General features: G+C 42.6%; 1 protein-coding gene across 1 annotated transcript; it reads right to left on the bottom strand.

The window, feature by feature from the left end:
- SERINC5 (serine incorporator 5) lies at nucleotides 1-23,063 on the bottom strand. Its single transcript, XM_010290851.1, has 11 exons — nucleotides 22,866-23,063; nucleotides 15,545-15,723; nucleotides 15,173-15,255; nucleotides 12,159-12,252; nucleotides 10,374-10,585; nucleotides 9,443-9,538; nucleotides 6,435-6,561; nucleotides 4,670-4,736; nucleotides 1,332-1,371; nucleotides 496-643; nucleotides 1-204 (listed from the first exon to the last, which is right to left on the bottom strand). The coding sequence occupies exons 1-11, from the start codon at nucleotides 23,061-23,063 to the stop codon at nucleotides 57-59; spliced, it is 1,392 nt and encodes a 463-aa protein (XP_010289153.1). The 3' UTR covers nucleotides 1-56.
- Nucleotides 23,064-25,521: the final 2,458 nt, after the last annotated feature.

Below are 25,521 nucleotides of genomic sequence, written 5' to 3'. Positions count from 1 at the left end.
AACAAGAAAAAAAGAAAAAATAAAAGAGAAAAAACACAGAAGGACCTTCTGAGTGTTCACACTGAGAACTCTCTGGTTGGGCAACAGAGTGGAGCAACAAGAGTCCACAAATACAGACAGACACAAACCCAACAGGAGACCATCTTAATCCAGAAGATGGACCAGGTTCCGGTGAAGAATTTTTCAATCTGAGCACTTTCATAACTGTTAAGAGAAAAAAAAAAAAGCAATAAACTCACTATTCATATCTCAGACTACACTATCCTGGTTTTCCAAGTGGGTCACAGACTTCAACTAGGTTAACCCAGATACAAAGCAGGGAAGAGCCCTTTATAGAGCAAGATCTTGCTCAAGAATCACCTGGGAAAGACTTGCAACATCTCTTCCAACTTCTTACTTAAGGAGAAGAGACATACTAATGGCAGAAGTTCTTGTTCACATCTCCCCTCTCAACGCAGAGCAATTAATTTCCCAGCTTTAAAGAAATACACTTACTGGAACCAGTGAGTTACTGTCATCATCACGTAGAGTGAAGCCAAGAAGAAAACAAAGTGGAAGTAGGCATAACTGTACACAGTGCCTTTCTTCTCATCATAAATCACAGTCTGGCCTCTCCTTTTTTCTGTGTGCTCTTCAGCATCAGCTGTAAGAAACAGGAAACAAGAAAGCTGTTGCAAATTTAATGACAACTGAAAACAACAGATTGTTTCACAAAGAACACAGCAAAACATCTATGTGTGATTTAGAAAAGCGTAACACAGGGCAACACGAACATGCCCTTAGGTCATGTGTCTAAGCCTTCAGTAAAAGAAACTGGACTGCCACTGAAATCCTGCCTTGTATCAGCTTCCTGGCCTACTGGCTAGTTTTTGAGCATTTGGGCCATTTAAATTGCTCTACCTGTACGACGTTCTTCTGGCAAGAGCAAGCTGATAACCCTGATTGTACCAGGTCTGCAAATACCAGGTCTGAAAACAGGACACTTGCTTCCTAACTCACTCCTGAAATGCAGTCCCTGCAGAGGTGCTGAGCCAAAAATCCAGCAGTCACACCCACAAGCATGCAAAGAGCAGAAATTACTCTTTGTATGTTTGTATGCAGTAATGAAATGTCTAATTAAGGAATTATTAACTAGCCTGTTGTTTTAAAATGTTATTTTTACATCTCTTGCTTCCTTCTCTAGCCTAACTTTGAACATTTCAGCTGCTTCAGTTTGATATGCTACAGAAGGAGGATACAAGCAGCTCTCCATCTGCTGCTGTGTCGTTAGTCTCTTGGCTCTGTTCCGAAAACCGCAAGTGAGGTAAATTGTGCAGTGAAAATGTAATTACCGTCTCCGTCAGGCACGCAGCAAAAGCAGCAACGAGCGACCTGTGGAACAGACACCAGGAAGAGTAAGAGTCTGTGCTACAGCAAAGCAGAAGAACAGTTGGTGAAGGAAGGTCTGTTATGTCTACCTTACAGACACTAATTTAGAGAAGTCTGGTTTGTATTTCCAACCAGCATAAAACTCAAATTAGGATTTGCCAAGTAGTTCATTGTCCACAACATTCGTAACAGCAGTTTCTAAGCTTCAGAAAAACCTACTGAGAAAGATTTGGAGCAAATTAACCATTCTTTGAGAATTACTCTACTTATTTTACATAACTCAAGGTCAAACACTGGTGCAAATAATTATGACAAAATAGTGGAAAAGCTACAGTAAAGCGGTTGCACATTAGTAGTTCAGAGGGGACTTACCTCTTCAGACTTGCATCTAAGTGCTTTTTAAACTAAAAATTTCTCTACTGAAATGAAAGTATAAGGAACTTTCAAAACCCTGCTGCAAGGGTTGGGAATCACAGCTGCACAAGCATAAGTCAAAAGTGCACTTATCTTTGCAAGATGTTGATGAAATGGAGCCAGAATGAGCAAAAGCAGAAAGCTGGTTTTACTGCTTTATTTAAATGAAGATTTTTTTTTAACTGATGGAGGAAGGAAAGCTGAAATTGACACTTCTTGTGTTGAGTGGTAATGTAAATGGGAAAAGGGTGCTGACCATCCAATAAACATGTAAGTAAGTGCATTTTCTGCACCAGACCACAGTACAAGTCAGCATTTTCTGTAGTGCATCACCAACATTGTTTGTTCCAACAAATTCCTACTCTGGGATTTTTTTTTTTGGTTGTAGTCTGATGAAGACAATGAACCTTGTTAGGAAAATCCCCTTCCCTAACTATTATATCAATCAATCTATGAAAGTGTATTAACTTTGTTAACATATATAAGTTCACAGTATACACTGCAATGTAATGAGGTAGTGGAGTTTTAAGAGAGACTCTGGTATTGTTCATGCTTAAGTAAAAGAAACTAAATGACAGCCTGGCCCTGGAAATAAGGACTTTGCTTCTTGGAAGCTTAGAGCTGTCCATGAAGGATAAAATATACCACTGGACAACCAAGATAATGCCAGCATCCTAGCCCCTCTCACACATTTTTGAAACCTTGCCAGCATCATAGATAAGTGACTATTGCAAGACTGACTCCAGGGACGTCTGGATCAATAGACAAGCAGAAAGAATGCTGCAGAAATATAGTTGCTTTGCAAAGTTTTACTGTGACTAGCTCTGGGTGATCAGTCAAATCATGCTATACCTAAATGCTTGAAGGGTATAAGGACCCTGTGTAAAACCACACTTGGGGTGCCCTAATTTGTCTGGGACATCTTACGTGCATGAACAAATATTTACTCTTGTAATTCTATACTTTATGTTCTAGCCTCTCTCCTTAGCACAGGCCACTTGCAAGTTTTCCTGATACACCCAAAATCAGATAGTAAGCCTTTAAGGCAAAGTGTCCAACAGAAACATCAAATGGCAGTTTTTACCCTGCATATCCATGATTACATGTATTCACTGGGTTGATAAACTCATGAGAAGCCAAAGACTTCATTCTTTTTTAAGGGACTGGCTGAGGGGTTAAATAAAACCCTTACTTGTATCTCTTTCTACTGCTGTGCCAAGCCTCACCTACCGCGCCAGCCTGAGCTCCCCTTCGGCTGCACTCACATTCTGTAGCAAGCGCTGGGTTCCCTCAAATGTTTTAATCAGTTGCAATTAAGTCCTTGCACACACAGAGCGATGAAATTAGCAACGCTGGCACACATACCGCTAGCCCCTCATAACGCTCAGCCGTCTTCAGCACAGATGCCGACAGACCCTCTGTATACCTCAAGCAACTGCAAAGCTACATTCACGCTCCTGGCCAGGAGACAAAGGCCCTTTGCCACAGGGAAGGCAATCAGAGTGCAATTAATCGCTCTTCATCAGTCATTTCTTTATATTTATGTTCAGTGGCTCTTGTACCTCTCTTTAAAACCAAACGGTCCAGAAATAATCCTGTCGGCAAGTGCTGCGGCAGACGAGCCGGACCCTCCCGGTGAGGGGGCCGCATCCAGCATCCCCGCTCTGCCAGCTGCCCCAACCTACCCGCTAGACCTGCCGCAGGGCACACCACAGCCCCAAGCCCTGTGGACAAGATGCCCTAGGGCGTAACGCTGGCAAAGGAAGCTGGGTGGGTGTGAAGGGCGGCTGTTTTCCCTCTGGGCCCCCCAGTCCTGACCTGCCCCTCCTCAGCACAGGGTGGGAAGGCACAGGTCCTGCCCGGATCTGCCCGAGGAGGGCCGAGCCACGTCTCGGTGCTTGATGCTGAGCCTGCTGGCAGGCTGCCCGCCTGCGAGGGCTGGGGCCGGTGCGAGGAGCCACCGGGCACTGAGCTCCTCAGCGCTGGCACCAGTGCCCCGTCCAGTCGCACTGTCCTGCCGGAAGGAAGCTCCTCCGGCACTGACACGCTGACACAGTGAAATGCGTTTTGCTTCCCCACACCCAGCTACTGCCAACACCAAGCGCTTCAGCAGATATTTCTGCATTTTTGGATTCTCACAAGCACTCTGATTAAAGACTTGAAAAATAGAAGTTAAAACTGCAGATGCAAGTAACACCAACATAGAGAGAGCTAGGGATGGAGATTTATCCTCCAAACACACACATACATTTGAAAAGTGACACTACCAAGCCTAAGTAAGTGGTAACTGTTACTTAGCAAAAAACCACTCATTTCCCAGTGTTTCTGGGTGTTCCCACAATAAGGCCAAAGAAATAGGCAGGTGGTATGAAGAAACCTGTACTGTTGAAACAGAGACAAGAAATACAATCCGAGATGAAATTATAGGCAAAAGGAAAGGAAATACTTATGTGCAGAAATAAAAAAAAGAGCTAGGAACATGGGATCATAGTCAGTTGCTATGAGAACAAAGGCAACCAGGACCGAAAATGTTCAAGAATGCTTCTTTTTCTGACAGCTCCCCAGAAGACTTTTCCTTTAAATGAGAGGACATCAACTTGTGTGGAGCGTAAGATTTACAGGAAGTCTACTGGATGTTAAATAAACTGCAAGAGCAGCAAATAATTTCAGTATATAAAGGTAACTCCACAGTACCAGAAAGAGCTGCAGAAGGGCCAGTGTGGGACAAGTGCTCTGACCAGTCCATACCCAGGTGCAGGTAGCATGCAAGTTATGAAGAAACTTTTGTTTTCACCTAATTACAGATTACTTAGCCATGAAAACAACAGCAAGAAAAGCACATGAGTAAGTCTGCACAGAAATCCTGTGGGAGGAAGCAAGAACTCACTTCAGTTTCAGGTGTTGCATATATTCCCCTCAGTGCCTCTGAGCTTGCACGTGTTGTTGAGGTCAAACTAGGAGCAAGAGAAGATAGTGTCAAAATCCTCAGCCTAAGTATAAGACCCACAGGGTGATTTTTCAACACCACAGCAAACATAAATATTCTACTCCCATGACTAAGCTAAACATTTGCCTGGATACAGCACCATGTGTAGTGAAAAAAAGTGTTTCATGTAGTGAAAGCATGTGAAACGTTTGGTCAGCACAAGCATAAACCACCCTGACAGACAGCCACTGGGCAACTCGGGCTGAATCGCAAGCTTAAAAGTAGGTCACTCCAGAAAGGTGGTGGTGAATTCATCACCATCAGACAGCAGCAAACAGCTGAGGGCTCCAATCTGCAATTCAGAAGAGATGTCCCCTGCTGTCCACAATCAGTGCTTTTATATTAACTTCACAGTCACCACTTTGGCTCAGCATTTCTGTAAAGGCTTTGCCAGTGAAGTAACAGGTCATTGGCAGCAGTTAGTTTTCAAAAGTAAATTACCAACCACTACTGTCAGTGTACCACTTGCTGGAAATCACTTTCTTGCATGATTGTAGTTGTCAGGGGGGAATCCTTTCTAGTTTCTTCTGATTAGAAACATTGCTTGCTCAGTCTTCCTCTTTCAGGATGTGTAATGCAAACTTCCCATTACCCACAGGGAGACACACTAATGCTTTGCTGTACGCACTGAGCCTTAGTAACCAATACTTCAAAACATTCCCCTTGAAACCCTTCTTATCTCCCCAGCTACATGATATATGTCCCCTGCAGGCTACATGCAGGTTGTCTGCATTCCCAAAACACCTTCCTGAGGCAATGGAAATAATGTTCTAAGGTGAACTAGATCCATGACACATGAAATTAATATATTTGATATGAGAATGAAATGGAACACATATGAATATTTGACAGCAGAAGAGTAGCTGTGTCACCTCTTCAGAAAGTGTCTCGTTTTAATTTCAAAATCATGAAAGAGTTTCAGTATGTGAATTTTGAAGTGGACTGATTCAGAAGCAGAACTTGCTCAAAAACCTGCAGCAGACAGGCAGTGCTGTTTCCTGGCACCCTGCACAGCCAAAGCAATTGATACATCGCCTTTCAATCATCAGCAAACTCCCCCGCCCCAACCTGGAGTCTGACTTCATTTATTGATGTGAACTGCAATAATACAAGGTGAACATCACAACTATATGGCCACAAACAGATTTTTTTAGAACAGGAGATCACTGGCAAATCCTGATGGCAGTACTGTGCTCATCACTCATTCAAAGGAAGCCCTAATCCCCCCAAACGTTTTTTTATGTTTTAAAGACCCTCAAGGAACAGTTATAGCCTCTACCAGGAAGCTACAGAAATTTCAGATAGCTTTTTTAGATGGACATAACTGCCTAATTTTTCTTATAGAAAGAGTAAATAGAGAGTCAAAGCACCCTGAGACTGTTTGGGATCATGGACAGCTGGAAATTTTTTCCCTCCACCTCTAGATGTAAATTGCTCTATTCAGTTTTAATGAAAACACTTTTATTTCAAAAGTTGTATCATCTTGTTGAACATTTTTGGCTAAAACATCTAACCATTCTGAAACTGAGGAGAACATGAAATTTCCAGCTCAGTTCTACTCTACTTCTCCCCATTACTTTGTCTGCATGAGGTCTGCTATGAGCCTTCGCTAGTTGGACCACGACATTGCATTTACAGTGAGGTAACTGCAAACTCCCAGACTTACCAAGAATATAAAATGCAGCCAAACAAAATAGTAGTACCCAGGCCAGTAACCAGGTTTTCATCTCTGTGCAGGCCTTGACTAAATTCAGGTACACAGATTGTGATGTTCTGATTGTTTTCATCTAGGACTTCACAAAACAAAACAAACAAAAAGAACAATTAGTAAAGCACATTTCACTGCATTTCAAAGTAGTCTTCACAGTGAAGGTTTTCAGAGAAATATTTTTATTACTTCAGACACTGGGTAGGTACATTTCAGTTGTTTCTATCTATCTTTTAAAAGATTATACAGAAAAAAATCTGTATTATCTGGACTGGCAGATTCTGTGTTTCGGGGAAAAAACCCATGTAACTTAGTAGGGTGCTAAAATTTCTTGTTTGACAAGAGCAGACAAACAAGGAAAAAGACTGTTTGAAGAACTAACAAATAAGAAGTTGGAAGTTTACCAAGACTTCATCCAGGACTACAGAGCCGTATAAGACCAAGACAGTACAGATCTGAGACCGTAAATCTCTCTGACAGCAGGGGTGCATTGAGGACAACTATGAAATTCATACTCAGTGAAAAAAGGTGGTGTGTAGTTGCCCAGTTCTCAACTGATAGACAGAAGACCAAAGAAAAGGAGATGCACCAGTTACAGGCAAGATTTTATCTCAACATCTAAGCAAGTATGACTTCTAGGTCCCTGAAATGAAACCAATTCAGTCCTCGATGTTCCAAGATGCATCTGGCTTTTTGGTGTCTGGTTGGAGTGAAGGCAAGGCAGAGAAATAAGGCTGCAGCATCACCTCAAAGCAAGAGATTACAGCTGCACCTTATCTCAAATCAAGAGCTTTTTAAGCAAATGCTGTTTAAGGCAAACTGTGTTCCCATCTCCTCTTTCCTCCCAGGAGCCACACTGCATCCCCACTGGGACAGCACAACTATTTGTTAGGGGCACAGGGCAAAATGCAGCAAAGGCTACATCCAGGTTAAAAATAAACTCAAAGTCAGTCCCCTGACCTGGCAGGGGAGGACTTTGCATGGTCCTGCAGGGCTGGACAAACAGCTTTATCAGCACACAGCAGGGACAGCACGGAGGGGGGCAAACAAAGGGATGACAAGCCTTTATGGAACACCCTGGCCAGGGATGTGCAGAGTTCCCCACCTGCTAGGGATGCCTCTGCAGCGAGGCAGGTCCGCTCTTTGGCAGGCCTTTTAGGTACGTCTGGTACCAAAAAGCTAAGGCACACTGTGATAAGCACAGGTCCAACAGACATTACCTTTTGTTTGCTCATTCCTTCTAAAGACATTTGCAACTCTGCTTTTTGGGTGTTGCAACTAAATACTTGCAGCTTGCATTTTCTTCAGGCCTGGTTTACAAGGTGGCCAATTTGCAAGATGGCCAATTTGAAAGTCCCTCCTTGAGGAATGAGTCAACATTAGGTAAGTTCATGGCAAATCTGAGTGCCAGGGCATGCTACACCTTAGTAAATGCCAGAACCCCATACATTCCCTAGCACATGTAAAAGCTGCACAGGCCAGTATGAGCGTCCTTATCACACAGACAGGGGAAAAAGGAGCATCTCTGAGAGCAGATGACAGCCATGACAGTTCTCTGGCCTGGGAAGACAAGAAGGTACATCTGACTCAGGAGAGGCCATAGAGAGTGTGCTTGATGCATACTCTAACAAATGCAATAACCACAGTTGCAATACATAGCAGAAGAATCAGAGCATTCAGTTATACTGCTGAAGGCTTTGACTGCCGCAAGCATGAAATAACATAAGGCCAATGACTTAATACCATACATCACTTCCTTCCCTTTTTTTGTCATCACTGTGTGAAGTCTTATGAGTAATTCATGTGTCTTCTAAATTAACCTCTATATTCATTCAAAAACACTGCTTTTTTTGTAAATCTTCCACCTAAATACCATCTGTTTTTCCTTCTTAGCTCTAGAATACATTTCTGCATGTGCATGTGCCTACACAAGTATGACAGAGAAAGATTCTTTCCCCCATCTCTCCCCTTTTTTCTTGGGAGGCATCTGTAAAAATTTCTCCTTCCTGCCAACAGACTTATTGTCCTCTAGTTATTGTTGTTTCAACTATTCAACACTGAAAGTTGAGCAATAATAAAGGAGGAGCTTTTAGTATTCCTAATTAGAACCAGAAAAGTCTTTAAGTGAAAAGAATGTTCCCTGTCTAAATAGGTGAATCTGATGATTACCTGGGAAAAGAAAACAGTTTTGAGTTGTGCTTGTAAAGTCTCACTGTGGTTTTGTAGCATAGCAAACGTAAAACTCTAGGTCCTGGCTTGCAATGCAAGGAAGGTTTGAAGGCAAGTGGAGTACAGGAACTCTGATGGAGAACAGCATCATCTCAAAAAACTGCAACATAATTACAAGTCCTTTCCCAGAATATTTCCTCTCAAGACAAAAGATGAGTGGTACTCAAGGTTTTGCTTCATTAGGAGTTGAGATATAAGGCTATCTAGCATACCAATTCTAGGAGAAAAGAAGTATCAGCTCTGATAGCCAGCATCTGCTAAGTGGTGGTGGACCTAGTAAACTTTTGGATGGAGCTGATCACCCAGCTTCTTCCAGTGGCATCCGAGAGCCATTTGTTCCAACTCCTTTCCCATCATGTGACGACACACATTATGTATTTAGTCATCTCCTATTGTACAAGAACGTGCACTGGCCACACGAGGAATAAGCTACAAGACTCTGGGAAGTTTGCCCATAGGAAACAGGCTGGAATTGCCCTGGTGCAACAGGTGCAACTTGCCCAAGGTAAGTTAAACTCCCCTACACCAAAGCATTTAAGGTACATGGAGAGTGCCAACTGCACAATCTCTCTGCTGCATGGATTTATTTTTAGCATTTGTAATTTTTTCTGCATAGGCCAGAACATATCAAAACCAGCACTCCTCTATCCCTGAATTTGTTAATTCAGGCTTGCTAATTCTTGCTTTTAATACATGGCATACCTAAAAGAATTTGCATAAAGCATTAGATAACTTACCAGTTTCTGGTGGCTTGCTGGATAGTGCTGAGAAAGTGAGGTACATGACATAGCAGCTGATAACTCCTGACTGCAGCAAACCAGAATGGGGCTGGCCTTTACAAGATAGAGGAAAATAAGTTATTTTTGCACACATTTTAACAAACTGTAAGAGAAATAAACATCTTTTAAAGAACTGCACACTAGTATCTTTCAGAAGACAAGCGTATCTTTTATGTTTTACTTGAACCAGCTTGTAAGTCTTTGAAGCAGTTTAGATACATTTTCACTGGCATGTAAAGAGAAAAGAGTCTGCCCTTGAGCTCGGCTGGCTGTTTTAGAAAGGCATTAAAGATTCCCATGTAACTGAAGAATCATCCCTCTGCTCTCACCAAAAGCACCGCCTTTCCAAAGGCTATGACAAGCTGCCATGATAGTTTTATTTGCACATAAAATTTGTGTTGGAGTCACTCAAATTACTGTTTCCAGGTCTAATGTATGCAGGATACTAACAGCACACATAAAATACACTGAAGCATGAAATACTGCTGCTAAGTCCTCCAGGCCCAAACTTTACAGATGGTAAATCACAAGCAGTCCAAAGCAAATGGTAAAACAGTGGTGAATGAGTTTGACAGCTATTAACTCATTTGTTAATGAGTTAACTTTGTAGTTGTGTAAGCTCCACAACGTATTACCAGCCACTGGCACATGAGCCTTCTTTACGGTATGACTGCCTGATGGCACACCCAAAATGTCTCACACCTCTCTAGTTTTAGCAGATGAGCTGATGACCAGCAATAGCACTTCATAGTGTAGATAAAGGGATGGGGCAAGAGCAGCACTGGCTCTGAGCTATCATGAGACTTTCTGCCCAGAATATGGCTCATGCCTCCAGGCACAACTGTGGCAGCACCAGAAACCGAGGAGGAGAAGAGGTCAGTGGACTCACGATTCTGGACACAGGGCGATATGGCCACCAGCGACACAAAGAGGCACAGGCCACCATTAACACCGATCAGGACCTTGTTGTACATGCAGCCCTCTGAGCGTGTGTAGAAAAGAGCCATGAGGACCAGGGCTGACACAGCAATGGAGTACAAGATGAGGGTGACCAGGGCAAGCAAACCATTCCACATCTGCTTGTGGTTTGCACCTGCGGTCCTGGGGAGAAAAAGACAAGCACCTTATCTTTGTCTTCCCTTCCACACACAAAAAAATTTTAATAGCTGAATAGTTCATATCCTCAAACACAAAAGACAGTGCTTACTTTCTTGAAGCATGTGTATGTCACTACAACAAAAACACAAGCCCTTGCAAGAGTCCTCCCATGAAAAAGAAGGAAACATTCCTTAGCACTACTGTTTATTTTATCTTCTGTATTATCATGCCCAGCTGTTTCTGCAATTATAGCCCAGCATGACTCCTAGAACTCCCAATCTCTGGGGTCAGCCTCATCAGTGCACCTCAGCTCCATACTTCAGGCATTTTTACTCGGAGTGCCCCAGGCTCCGGTGCTCTTCACACAAGGGCAGCAAAGGCATATTGCTTGTTACAGCTTCTCTTCTGCCCTTGCCCTACCTTGACAGTTTTATTACCCTTTCGCTCAAAAAGCATCCTCTCCATTTAGGTCTATCCCACTAGTGTCCCACAGCTACTGCGTCGTCCATCTTGTTTTCCTCTCTTCACCTTCCAAACACCTCTTGCAAAGATCACTGTTTTTTTTAGGAGTAACAACTAAAAAAGTTGTTTCGGCACCAAGTCCTTCTTGGCGCATGGAAGGTTTTTTCAGTTTTGTTGTTGTTGTTTTGTGGAAACACGACTTATTTTAAAAGAATATCTAACGTAGGGAGCACTAAAGTTAAATGCTGCTGCTGGAAATCCTTCATCCACAGAAAGGCTGCTACAGTAATTAGCAATAACAATATCTGTGGTATAATGAGATCTCACCTCTTCCTCCCTGAAAACAGGTACCTAACAAAGCCCAAAGGTTTGCTAAAACTCTTTTCTTAGCAGTTAGTATGCTAACTAGAACAACAGAGGAGTGCAAAGGTTTGTACAGGAAGAAATGAGAGACAGAAAGGGTGGAGGTGGAGGCAGGAGTTCCTGCATATATGTGGGAGGACAATTCAAATGTATTAAATTGATGAGAGGCTAAGGGCTAGGAAGGTAACAGCAAATATGCTTAAACAAGAAATGCAGTCAATGCCAAAATGGGGTATATGTGGGTTGATAATGGAATCTTGCATATTTAGATGAAAGCAAAGAAGTTGAAGAGAAAGTAGCAGTTCTCATGTCAGGGGGAAAAAAATAAGATGTGCATTAAGCTGACACAAAAAGCAGGATTTACCAGTTTACATCACTGCACACAGTTTCACTGTCACATTTTGCAAATCCAGTTTTATTGTCTTGCACCACTGTTTCTTGGAAGGTATATTTTCATATAAAATAATAAACAACTTAAAATAAGAGGTTTTGCATCCCAGCAAGCTACTACTTGAAGCTGAGCAATTCAGGTTAAGAACAAATAAGCAGAGTAGAAGTGAGTAAGGAGGAAACACCTCCACTGGGGAAGGAGAAAGTGGATGAAGCGAACATAACAGCTCTAAATACTGACATTAAAATGTCTTCTTTCAGAAATCACATCCATGCTACCTTTAAATTCTTTGTTAAGAGAAATGTATTGTTCAGGAGTCCACCAGAATTTTATGCAAATAACTACTTGCCCAACACATACCAATTTTTATTCCATTTGTGTGCGAACTCAACAAGCAGGATGAGCTGAATGGCAATGAAAAGGAAACCTCCTGTTGCTCCTACGTAGCGCCAGGCTGCAAGGCACAGAGGCAGAAAATAGGTCAAACTGCAGTTTCTTTCCCTTGAGATAAAATGGAATTATTGTCTACGCAGTGAAGCCGTTACGCGGTTTGAGTATCTCAACTCCACAGATGCAGCACGAGATGGGAGATTTCAGCTGAAAGGCCAGCTTAGCTAACTCAAGATTAGCCCCCTGATGAACTCAGCTTGCAACCTGCTACACTTTCAAAACAAGTCTGTTAGGACATTTGCTGAGTCTCCCTGACCTAGAGAATTTTTGTGGAGACCATGAGTTACTATATTCAGACAGAAAATACTGAAACCTTTATTTGTGACTGGTGGGAGGGAGGTGGTGTGAAGGCGTTTCACAGGAATCTAAACCCTGAAATTGCAAGGTACTGGAACCCCATACTAAAAAGAGCAATTTCTTCCCTTCCAGATTCCAGTACAAGAGAAAAACAAAGGTGGAGCTTATCTATTTACAAATGCTGTTCCGAGCCACTCCCCAAAAGAAGGGAACACTTTGTATTCACTGACTAGTTTTAAGACAGGTTATTTGACTACTTAACCATTGACCTACATATTCTGTATTTGGGTAGCTGTTTGGATATTTTGGACAACAGATCCTTTATGTGCAACATCAGTAGTCTCTGAGGAAATAGAGATACCTATTTAGATGTTTAGTTGCATACACAGCTTGTGCTGCTGCAGTGCATAGCCTATAAATGACTCCAGGTGTGCGGCTGATTTCAGTGAAGACGACCATGGAAATGCATTAGCAAAGTTCAGCCATATCCTACCATTGTGTTTTCCCTTTGAAAAAAGCTTTTGTATGTGAAGTGGAAGAATAGAACAGTCAGAGCACATTACCCTTAGGAGATGATGTAGAGATTTTTCTTTTTTTTTTTAATATACCATAAGCTCATTACTTGAAAGCAAGCAAAAATGCCATTTGACTGGTTTTGCTAAACGTGTTGTGTGTGCTTGATAAGCATGCTGTTCTTCAAAGAAACAAAACAAAAAACCAGAAGAAGCTAGCATGTAAAAAAGTACATTAAAAATAGCCAGGGAGCAAGGTGTGCATGTGTGTTTGGGAGAGGTAGAGTAGGAAAAACAGACCACCAATGGAGTGAGTAACTAAATAGCCAGACTCTCAGGACCTCCCACTGCCACAGGCAGGACACTGCAGGATGTTTTATAAATCCATCATAGATATGGTTAGCATGGCCGGTGTGGATTTAACACTACAGCCTACACAAACCTAGAACTTGCATGTAATACTTCTCCTCCATGATTGACAAACTGCTGAACATGTGAAACATGGCTAGAGGTTTTTTTATAAGAAAAACCAAGCAAGCTGGCAGAATGCTCAAAAAAAAAAAAAAAAAGACAATTTCTTGATGGGAGGGGAAAAAAAGGAAAACAAAACCACACAACACCCAAACCACCTGTAAATCTCAAATTCATGGGCTGACAGGAGTACAGTTTAGCAGGATGTGCAGAATACAGCTTTAGAGAGAAAAGAGCTAATTTGAGGTAGAAAGCTTGTTATGCTGTATCCCCACACTAGGTCAGACTGCTATTGAGAAATGGCACCATAATCAGCACAAAAAGTTCTGTTTCCCCTCTTCCCCAAACACTTCAGTTCTTGATGACTTTTCATCATCAAAAGGGTAGCTTGCAAAGATGATAGGCCATCTCACTTCCTCACAAGAACAATGCATCGCAGTGCTACGTCTTTCTAATCCAAACAGTGATTAGATACTAAGGACAAGCACATACAAGCCATCCTGTGACTTCGCATGGGCGAGGAATAGGGATAAGGAGCCCTTCACTTCTGGCACATCAAACTGAACCTGGACCAAACAAACAGCTAGTAAGAGCAAGAAGCTGCATTACATCTACCAGTGGTTTACTTGAAGTGGTTTTTAGCTTAGTTTCCCAGAGCACTGTGCTCATAGTATGTCTGCTGACTCCATTCTCTTCCCCCATGTTACTCCTTCCTCTTCCCCTTTTGAACACCCCAGGAGAGGAGATCAGTGTTGAAAACAGAGGTAACCATGCAAGCCTTAGTGGAAGTAGGCAGCAGACACAACGGCTCCTTTGTCTTACTGATCCCATGCCTTTCCACCCGCCCAGACTCAACAGCTTAAAGGTTTACAAGTACCTGGCAACCTGAAGGGCACAAACTCATCTCAGTATCACCGCGACTTTTGCTTCTAGCCCACAAGAAGCCTGTGAGAAGCTGCCCACAGAGCTGGCATTTAAGCATTGGGCCAGTACCAGCATGCCAGCATGCCTGTGTGGTGCCAGGGTGTCTTCAAAAACTGGAAATGCTTCAGGCACGGCATCCTCAGCAGAGCACTTCGCAACATGCCCCAAGAAGTCTAATTTTACCTTAACTGCATTTATGCCAGCAGCCTGAAAGCTAACAACATCCCAAATTCTTTTGCGGCATTGCAGGTTTCCAGGTAGCCAACACCAGTACCCTGCAGGTCACCGTGCCCCCTTAAGCACTGGCACCTCTCCACCACGCAGCATGGTCCCTGGCTGCTGTGCTACAGCAGAGCTACCTGCACAAGCCAAACTAACACGTGGCTCTGTTCTTGAGTGAGTAACTTCTTGTGCACCATTACAGCTCCCTGCTTCTTAAAGAATTTGCAAGACAGTACCGCAGTGGTATTTTTACCTACCCATCTAGCCTGCTTTTGGTCAGAAAAAAAATGCTCTTTACTGCATGTTCATGTGAAGACCACGTACTCTGTGCACACAGAGTTCCCCCCAAACATCTCCAAATACTCCTTCTGCATCTGGATTATACTGGCTTTACTTGAAGAAACATGGCAATATGCACGTTGGTCAGACCTTAAGGATTTATAACCACTCACAAGGTAGTACAGAACAAAGCAGCATAACAAAACGAAAAGGATGTACCATTGAGGAAAGTGTCCTGATCGGGAATGAAGAAGGCTCCTGAGCACATTGCTGCCAAAAGTATAAGTTTAACAAGCCAGAATCTGGACAAGAGGAAAAAAAAAATCATCTGGTTATGATAGGAATTAAGAGGTCTTCAACTCAAGTACCATGAGAAATCTCTATTTAAAGCCCAACAAGAGAAAAATCAGCCTTTGATGACTGATTACCACTTTAGTTTTCACTTGATTGCATTCCTTCTGACAAAAGCAGTAAAATCAACTTTGGGTTTGTTTTCTGTTTTTTTTTTTTTTCCTAATACTACAACCAAGAAAGTAGGCAGCACAAACCTGTCAAGAGAAGTGGAAATTAAGCAATCAAATAAATACTCACCCATTATGAATGTATGCTCGGCAGCTTTTGCTGCTGTTAATTTTGATGGTGAACAAGAAGAACAAAAAGAAGAAACAGGCCATTCCAAAACAGACTTTGTACACTGCAGAGTATCCCACCAACTTCTCACACATCTCACCCGCTTGAATACCCTTGCACATCTGCTTGTAGAAGGGAATCTGAAAAGCACAACATGTTATAAGCTGTTAGATAGTACACAAGGCTCCTTGCAATCAAGCACCTCTACATCTATGCACCACCGACTTTTCACTGGCTTCATTTAACACCTTTGACTTTTGATACCCCTCAGCCTGAACTGAAGGGTTCAAGGGACTTACATTTCTTTACATAAAGAAATGTAAAACACAAGTGGAGTTTTCCAGAGCCTCCACTCTCCACCCCTTCCAGATGCTCTGGGGTACAAGTCCGCCTACCTTTCCTTCAGTTCTGTTGGCTTAAGCCATCTCTGGCCCTTACTGCTTATCCTGTCACCCTGGGGACCTCTCCCTTCTTCCCACGCTTTACAGCAAAAGACTTTGATTGCTTCAGTAATCCAGTTTCCATAAGCCATACTGGCTGGTTTACCCAGGGGCATGAATGGGGCTGCAGGGCAGGAAGCTCTGGCTTACGCTGCCCTTGGTGGAAATGTCGACCGAGCGTGCCTAAAGCAGCACAGGGGCAGCAAGCCCCCTCCTCTCCATCACAGCCTCTGAAAGGGAGTTGTGCCAGTTGCCCTGAATTTGTTTTAAATTAACAGAGAGGCAGGAAAATTCCACCCTTCTCTTGACTCATTAAATATTTGCCTTTGAGGCCTTGCTCTCACCACGAGGGGAAAGCAAACAGCTGTGCCTTTTGGCTTCAGTTTCACCAGACAGACATGATGCTGGGTGCTCAAAAAAGCACAGGTCTATGTGGCCAGGACCCACTCCTGTGGGGGGCCTCTGTGCAGACACACTCCCCTTGCAGCCAGGGAGACATTCAGCTGCATAGAAATACCAGCTTTTAATTAGAAAACCACTGTTAGTTTCAAAGAAAGAAAGGCCTCTCTGTACACTCACAGCCCTCAGCTGAGACTGGTGAGACCAGTTGAGCAACACATCAAACCCTCTGGAGCTGATCACTGCTACCTGCACAGGTAACTGGAGGAGAGATAAGACAATGTGTGCCAGGACACCACATGCACAGATAAGTAACTCGGGCAAAGGAAATGGGAATCAGACTTCAGAAAGCATTCAGCCAGGCCAGATTTTGCTTTAGAGAAATATACAAAGATTGTGGGCAACACTATCCTTGAACATTTCCAAGAAATTAGGAAAAATAGAAGTCTCTCCTTCCTTCAGTAGGTGGGTCAGTACACAAAACCAGGACGGGCAAAGAACAAACAGGACCTGAGAGCAAGCGATCAGGCAGCATTCCCAGCTGGATAGAAAGCCATCTGAGATGCAGGAAACATAAGATAAACACATAAACAGCCAACTTCCAGCCACTAGGCTCTGAAAGCCTGCTTCCCTCAGCACGGTATGCAACTTCCCATCCCATGCTAGCAACCCAAACTAGTCAGGAGCCCAACAACCCTCCTAGCAGTTTCCCAAAAAGAGCAAGTATTTTTAGCAGTTCACTGCAACACTCAGTTGCTGTGTTAAGGGTAGCAAACCTAACTATGGTACTGAGCTGATCCTAGGTGGGCTAAAACCAGATGAGGAGATGAAAAGCAGATCTCAACACAGCTGTGTGGTATTAAAAGAACAGATTCAAGCTAGGCCACCCTGAGATGCTCTTTCAGAAGTAACTCAGAGATGAGTAGCCACAGTGTAAGAAACTGGACAGCAAACAAGTAGCTGTGGATAATGAGCATCTAAGAGTTTTTAGAGAGCTCCTGATAAACTGTCTGGAGCATCAGCGATGCCTTTCCCAGGTCTTGAAAGGCAATGAAATGTCTGACTAGGCAAACACGTCAGCATTCAAAACGAGCAAATGGATTGACTGGAATAATTAAGAGACCTATGAATAACCTATCAATAACCATCAGTTAGCAGAGATTAAAAAGATGTATAATATTGAACTAGTAATATTTCTGAGAAAATTAGGTATTTGTTTGATATAGACAATGGTACCAACTAAGATTTCTGACAGAAGATTTCCGTAATATCTGTAGTTGGTATCAAGCAGCATTTTGCTTCTGAGACTTAGAGAACAAAACAAAAAAATACCATGGAACTTGATTAATTGACTAGCTAATTAAAAACAGATCTCTGGTAACTCTAAATGGGCATCTTCTTTAACTGCATAGGTTTCTACAGAGATCTTGATGGGCTTTTTGACCCTATATGCTCTTTTCTCCATTTAGTAGTAATTTCCTTACAGATCTGGCTGAGATAAAATGGATGGATTCACAAGAACAATAGCTCAGTTTGTGCCTACACAAGCAACAAAGAGCTCAGAGGTCATGTAGTATGCATAACAGTATGCAGTAATAAGTGATGGCCACAGGAATAGTCCTGTGGGACTGAACGCCCTTTTTGGACACCTGCAATACTGAAGGAACAAAACAAGAATAAAACAAAATTATTGGGGAACCGAGCAGATAATAAACACAAGCACAGTGCTGAGGACAAAAGGGCTGATGCAATGAAAAGGGCATGTTTTTGTGAGAGGATGGTCTACTGCTGGGAACAATTTATCAAGGCTTATGTGGCTTCTTCACTGAACATTAAAAAAGACTAATTTTTTTTTTTTCACTTCTGTATCTCTGAAACATGTTCAGCTGCTTGCAGTCTGCCCACCCTATGGGATTTACCAGACTTTCCATTTGCTGGGTAGTTTTGCCAGCTGTTAAAGTCATGGATTAGTTATTTGCCAAGTTTGATATACTGAAATATTGACTTTTATACCTTTAAAAGCAACATAAGCTAAATGCTTTGGCCTCTGAGTAGGGGACAAAACATTCTTGCTGCAGAATCTCAGTATCTGCTCAGATAATGTAAACGCCTTGGTTGCTGCACAAGCAATGACGTTATCACAGCAAAGTCGGTAGTTTTCCAAGTGCAGTGAAACCCTCTGAGATGATGGCAACATCTACAGAAACAGGGATGGACTTTTCCCCTCACTGTGAGGTGCTGCTGCCCAAAATAAATGCACTGCAAGAAGCAAGCCAACACAACCACACTGCATCCAGGCTCCAGCCAGCTGGGGTTTGGCCACCTCTGAGCTTTGGTCTGTCTGCACCCAAACACGTGGATGCAGGAGCACGGGAAATAGCGAGAGGGAACAGGAAGGAAGAAGTGTGTAGAAATGGGCCTGAAGAGCCTGAAGGAGACTGCTTTTGTCTGGATGTCCTCATCTGACAGAGGGAGAATGTGGCAGATGAGCTTTGTTATGGAAACAGAGGAAGGATGAAAAAATCTGTGTAGGTGGGGAGGCAAGGGCAAAAAAACAGGTAAAACTGCCTGTCTTAAGCAGTTGAGAAATGGAATAGAAAAGCAAAACACAATCAGACCAAAACACACGCCATCTTGCATTTATGGCTAAATTCTTACCAGAAATAGGCAATGGGCATCTGCACTTTAAAAAAACTAATTTTTGGTAGCAAATTTGGGTTTTAAAATACTATAATGCAGTTAAGGGCCAAGATACAAATGTGGGAAACATTTATATCTTAACATATAATCAATAATATCAACATATAATTGTGGGGAAACAAGCCTGAAAGTATGCTCTGCCACAACATGTAACCATCTAGAACTGAAATGCTTTGACACAACTGAACTGCTTTTTACTGGTGTTTGTTTTCCTGAAAACATCTTTCTTATTCTTCCTTTCATTATTTAAGTAGGACATGGATATTTTCAGGGCGAAATCACGAGTTTTGCAACAGCTTTAACCTTAAGAATTTAATTAAAAAATAAATTAAAACACTATTTCAACAGACCAAAACAATTCTCTCCCTTTTCTACTCTCAGTTATCCTCTCAAAGCCTGTGAAATGCAAGGTTCTGCTTCAACAGAACATTTGTGTATAAAGCTGTACCTGTTTTTAAAAAAAACAGAGTAACTGGGGGAAAAAATGGATCAAGGCATAGAAGCACTTTGTCCAGTTGGGTCCTGCTTTGCTTCATTTTGGAACAGAGCCAAGTCTCTGTTGTCAAGACATTTTGTGTAACTGCATATTGTTCTTTTCTGTCTTTCTGTCCCCTTCACTGACACTATCATGTCTTGATTGATGCTCTACCCCATCTTTTGCCTTGATACACAACCTTGCTCCTCTGAAATCTATTCTACATGCTACTATTCAAAGTATTTTCCTGGTCAAAACCATCCAGTCCTTTCATAGCCCTCCACTGCCTCTTGCTTCTTCCCCAGAGATCAAACAGAAATGCCTTGGTTTCTTTGCACATTTTTCAGAATTAACCCCTTTGGGCCTTTCTCCTTTGGCATCCTGTGGGCGCAGGGACAGCTCAGGAGTGAAAGAAACAAGAATGAAAACAAGAGAGAAAAAACTGCCCCTGCAAAAGACTATCTTCAATTCTTAAGGCTCACCACAAAATACGATCACCTCAAAATGTTGCTGGTTAGATTAGGAACTAAGGTTTTGAAATCATAACCAAATACTCCACAGTTACCATGTCCTCCCACTGACACATGGTTTCGTCTACCTGCCAGCTTTGGTGAGGATGTGGAAGTTGAGCACCCTGGGACAGCGCCTTATTTTTCCAGCCATGTTGCAGGGCACAGAGCAGGTCCTCAGCTCTGCGATGGCACCTGCAGAGTCTGGCAACTTGGGAACTGAAAAGCTGTCCTAAAAGTGTTTTAATAGACAGACTGCATGACCATGGGGGTAGATAAATATTGCAAAACAAATACAAACACTTCTAAAAAGTCTCTGTTTAAGGTGCCCATAAGAGACGTACATTTGCCCTAGCTTCCTCTCAAAATAATGCCAAAGCACCAAGTGCTACAACAAATACTTTTAGAACTACTTTAGACTTCGTAATTTATGGCAAATCAACCAAAAAAACCTCTTACTGACAAGGGAGAGATTCCTCTCCTGTAACATCAGCATATTTACCTCCAAACTGGTAAAGCAGATGGTTCCCTGCCAAGATTATGCCTCCATAAAGGACTGCACTAACATTTTAATTTTTTTAAAAATAAAAACCTAGTTTTTTATTTTAATACAACTATTAAAAATTATAATTAAAATTAATAAAAGTTCTCTCTCCTCTCAAGACAGACAGGGTGAGGTCCTATAAGCATCATGCAAAGCGACTGCTTACAGACTGGCTTCAGTAACCAAGGTGCTCCACGATCCAGCCAAAAGCAAAGGGATCAGTAAGTGCCCAGCACTTTCAAAACACAGTTCATCTTTGGGAAGCTGAGACCAGTTAGTCTGAATAAATATTTTGAAGGTGCACTCTATTACAACTGGGCTGAATTAGCTTCAGGAGACTTTGAACTTTTATGGGCCCTGAACATAATTATTAAGTTAAGAGAGCAGATAAAGAAAGACTACTTTCAGATGGTCCATTTCCCATTCAAAGACATCACATGCTCTAAAATAAGAGTGTGATTATCTTTCCACTTCACACTAACAGCTACTTTTTGTGCCATTTCTTCCCACACTGAGCTTTCAAGACTATGAACTGGAAAAGAAATTTGGCAATACTGAAAAGCATGTTATTGGAGGCTTCTTGAATCACTTTTCTGTTGGATAAAGAACGAGTATTTTTTGTTAAGGATACAAGCTGCATAAAAACACAATACTGATGGAAAATGACTTTATGAAATTTGGATATGAGCATGTAATTTGTCTCCCACACTTGAGTTCCTTGGATTATTCACTTTATTGCCAAGCTAAGCATCTAGTAAGTCAAAGTAATTCCTGGCAAGAAATTTCAGCATGCACATGTTGAACAGTTTTTAAGTCGCAGCTCACAGGCAATCATCATGTCTGTACTGGGTACTCTTATAGGGCTGTCAGCAACTTCTGGTGGCTGGGACTAAGAAGGTGGCACTAGGATAACTCAAGAAAAGTGCTATTAAATGAAAGAAAGTTAGGACAAAACATACAACGAGGGTACAATGGGAAGAAAGCAAGCTCACTGGCAGCAGAGCACAGAAACCCTCAAACTAGCCCCGTCGTAAGCCCACTAGTTCATCTGTGTTGCAGGCACAGGGTGCTACCACCAGCTTCTCAATATGAACTGCTGTGGAGAGAAGTGTTTCACAGACAACTGAAAGTCAAACGCAGAAGTTAAGCAGGGCATCAGCTTGACCAGCAACTGGTTAAACATGGAAACAGCCCTAACTGTGCATCCACCGGCACTCTCTCTTGGGAGAGTCACACAAAATAACTAGATGCCCACAGCAACAGAAGCTTTCTGAACCTCCAGGGCAAGGACATTTACAACCTCAAAGCAGGCCTGATGCCAAGTTTGGTGAAGAAACTTAACTTTTAAGAATTAAGCAATCCAGCTATTGTTCCCTCTACTTAAAAACAGACTTCTCTTCTTGTAGTTTTTAGAGGGTGAGAGAGAGGATTTGTGCTACTGAGAGCAACTTGGGTGGCTTAAGAAACCAAACCAAAGATGTGGTACAACAGGTCTAGTGTGTGACCGCAAGCAGGCTGGTAAGCTTAGGAAAGTTATATTAAGACACTGAAAGAAACTTCTGTTTTAAAATCTAGTTTTAGCCACAGCTCTTTTCATGCTTTTGAAGCATTTTAATTAAAAAGACAATTAGAGATGAACAATATCTGCTGTGGCTAGAGGTCATGTGAACATGATGACTCAACACACACTGAAGAAAACCCCTTGTAAAGGATCTGCAGCATTGTGCATTGCAGTAGTCTGTCACACAACGGACAGACTTCTTCACCAAGAACACTGAATTAAAATTACAAATGCAACACTTGAAGAGTTATTTTCTAATTTACTGTTTCTGCTACTAAACAAGTTACCAGAGACAAACTCAATGTTAGACCGAACCAATTTGTTCTACTGTAACATGTTTCCTAATAGCGTCTAGTGACACTATCCATGCAGCAAACCTGGGATGGGTTCACTGCAGTGGGTCTCTGCACAACAAAAGAGGAGGAAGGCTGCTAGTTCTGTGATCCTTGACTCTTCCTGTTGTGAAACACACTGGACAGGTGAGTAATTGACAGGAAGAGGCTGAGCACGGAAAATCATCCCGTCTGGGTTTGCAAGTGGATGGGTGGAGGAAATAGACTGCCTCTTCTGAGGGAGTGCCCCTGTATGTGAAGAGTTGTGGAAGAAGCCCCATTTCCTTCCAGGGGCAGCAGTGGCTTCACCTCTCTTACTTACGTGCGTTTTCATTTCGTTAGCTACTGTTGTTGACATCATGACACAACAGATGATAGTCACCAGGATGAAGTAAAGTGCATACATGAAGCGGGTGCTGGTTGACTGTTTTATCTTGGGGCAGCATTTGCAGCACAAGGAACAAGCGGCAGTACCACAGCAGCAGGCCAACTGGAAAGTAAGATACAAAACACAAGTCATTCCATCACCGTCTTTAGGTTTCTATTGCAAAAGTCAGAAGATGGGAAACCTCCTGTAAAACTCCAGAATTCAAGTCCTCTCCTTCCAGCTGAGCAGCATTTAAGTGGAAGCAGATTGTCTTATCCAAAGTCACTACGTTTAAGCACATCAGGTTCTAGCTTTCCCACACACTAAGGATGACAGTGACGAGGATGAGGAAGAACCGCTCCCGATTTCTTAATCTTGCTCTCTAGTATCTCTGTGCAGCTCATGCTCCTGACATGTTTTGCCCAGTAGAACAGGCATTGCAATGGTAAGGTTCTGTTTCCTGCCAACACACTCTTCCGCTCCGTAGTGAAAAACAAATCTGCACAAGAATGGCACAGACTCCAAAACTGTTTGCTTTTAACATACAGACAAACCTATTTTGTTTCTAAGAAAAGCTGGAGGTTTTGTTTCAAAACAAGCTGTACAGATCCATTTCCATTCACCAGAGCCATACTGTCCTTTTTTAAGGTGCCCCTTCTGGTACACTCACAGGCAAAAAAACTTTTTTCTTTCCTACAGAACTTTTTATGCTACTAAAGACTTTGAGCAAATTAAAGGGAGGGACATGACACACTGTTTAAGCCACACTTTGGGATAGCTGTGCTGAAGGCTTTATAAACAGACAACAGCTACAAAAAACCCCAAACTCAAACCAACAAACAAAAAAAATACATTAACAGTTCTAAGTATTTTGGGCAGTAGAAAGAATCTGGAAATATTTGGCTTACTGCAAACAAAGCGAAAGATAGCTGAGCTTGAAGTACCCAAAATACAATGGCATCATCTTGTACTAAAGAAAGCCAGAGAAGAAATGTAACTGCATTTCACTTTGCAAATGTGAAAGCAGTAATTCCGACGTGTAAGATGGCAAGGAAAAAAATCCACAGCTGCAAGGAAAATAATACAAATCACACTTTGGCTGACACTGTCTCCAACGTTTAAACGTTATTAGGGACAGAATTCCTTGAGTATTTTAGTTCTTTTCTACCTGCAACTGAGGGTTCACCACGATAAAAGCCAAGAAGCATAGCAAAAAGCATGTAACTCCCTTATTCAACAGGGAAAAAGGTACCAGATAAATCCTGAAAGGGATCTAGCTTAATGCTCATTATTTCCTTGCTGTCAACAGTGTCATTAACTTTCAGAGAAGCAGGATTCACATTCTCTGCCTTCTATTTTTAGAAAAGTCATATATAAAACTATAAATACAAGCCTTATGTTTATACATAAGGCAGCACTGTCCTTGTCCAGGCCCTTTCTTGCAACAGGCTGCAGCTTCATACGGCTCTCATGCTTATCCCAGCAGTCATGACCACAGGAGGGATTTCTGGACACCAGCAGGCAGCCAGGAGCAGGGAACTTCTCTTCCAGGTCTCACTGCTGCCAACCCAGAGCAACCTCACCCCTCAGCTCTCCCATTCTCGAGGGGCTCCCCGTGGCTGGTGGGAGCACAGGGGAGGTATGCTGCCAGTGCCAGAGGCTCGAGCACACCGAGGCTGCTTTTTACTGCTGTCTCCTCAGCCCTTGGAGGGGCCATGGGGATGTTCAGAGGACCCTCCTGCCTTCTAGCAAGCAGTTCTTAGCCTTTGCCATGGGATTCAAAATGCAAAAGTGCCACATTTGAGTCATACAGACAAATTTCACTCGCTTGTATGTGCCTTCAGGCGCCACACCACCATGCGCTGTTTTCCTCCCAGGACATTTGCTCTTCCAGCATCAATTACTGTCCAACCTGGAGAAGGGGGCTTCATGTATGTGTTTGCAGACACGCATATCTGGTATAACTCCAGAGTCTCGCAACCAGGCTGGCTGACTAAAGAGCCCCAAATCATTCTGAAGAGTCCTGAAAAGACTCCCAGCTTATAATTTCCTTGCCATGACCCAACACCAAGCACCGGGTGTTGCCTGCCTTCAGCCCTGCAGAAATGGGGTAGTGCACAGGACCTCGCCTCGCTTGACAACAAGCTTTTCAGTTTGCAGAAGACATAAACTGGGGACAGTCCAACCTGGCTCTCACTCTGCCCTTCTCTCAGTTCATTGCTGGATCTCATGCCAGAAGAGATGGGGGCCTCAAAGCACACAGTTGCTAAAACTGCTGCTGCTGCAAAACAGAAATCCTCCCCAAAACACACAAAGCTCCAACTGTGGGGAATAAACAGAATGGGCTCGTGTTGGCACCAAAGCTGGAAATTAAAAATACGACGTGCATAAGCAAATCATGCACGTATACTTTCAAAATAGAAGCCAGAGGTGGCTGAATGGAAATTTTATTTTTTATGTACTGAAACTAAGTTAACTTTTACAGCATCAGCTACAAGTCCGAGAAATAAGGAAGCTACGGCAAGTTACCAATTCGCCAAACAAATGGAATAATGACATTTCAAAACAAAAACATACCAGAAAAGTATAATCCATCCACTTCAGAATTATG

Source organism: Phaethon lepturus, unplaced genomic scaffold, assembly GCF_000687285.1.
Source record: "Phaethon lepturus isolate BGI_N335 unplaced genomic scaffold, ASM68728v1 scaffold14897, whole genome shotgun sequence".
Classification (NCBI taxonomy): Eukaryota; Metazoa; Chordata; class Aves; order Phaethontiformes; family Phaethontidae; genus Phaethon; species Phaethon lepturus.
The sequence above is the reverse complement of the archived record's forward strand: the minus strand, read 5'-3'. Positions and strand labels throughout refer to the sequence as shown.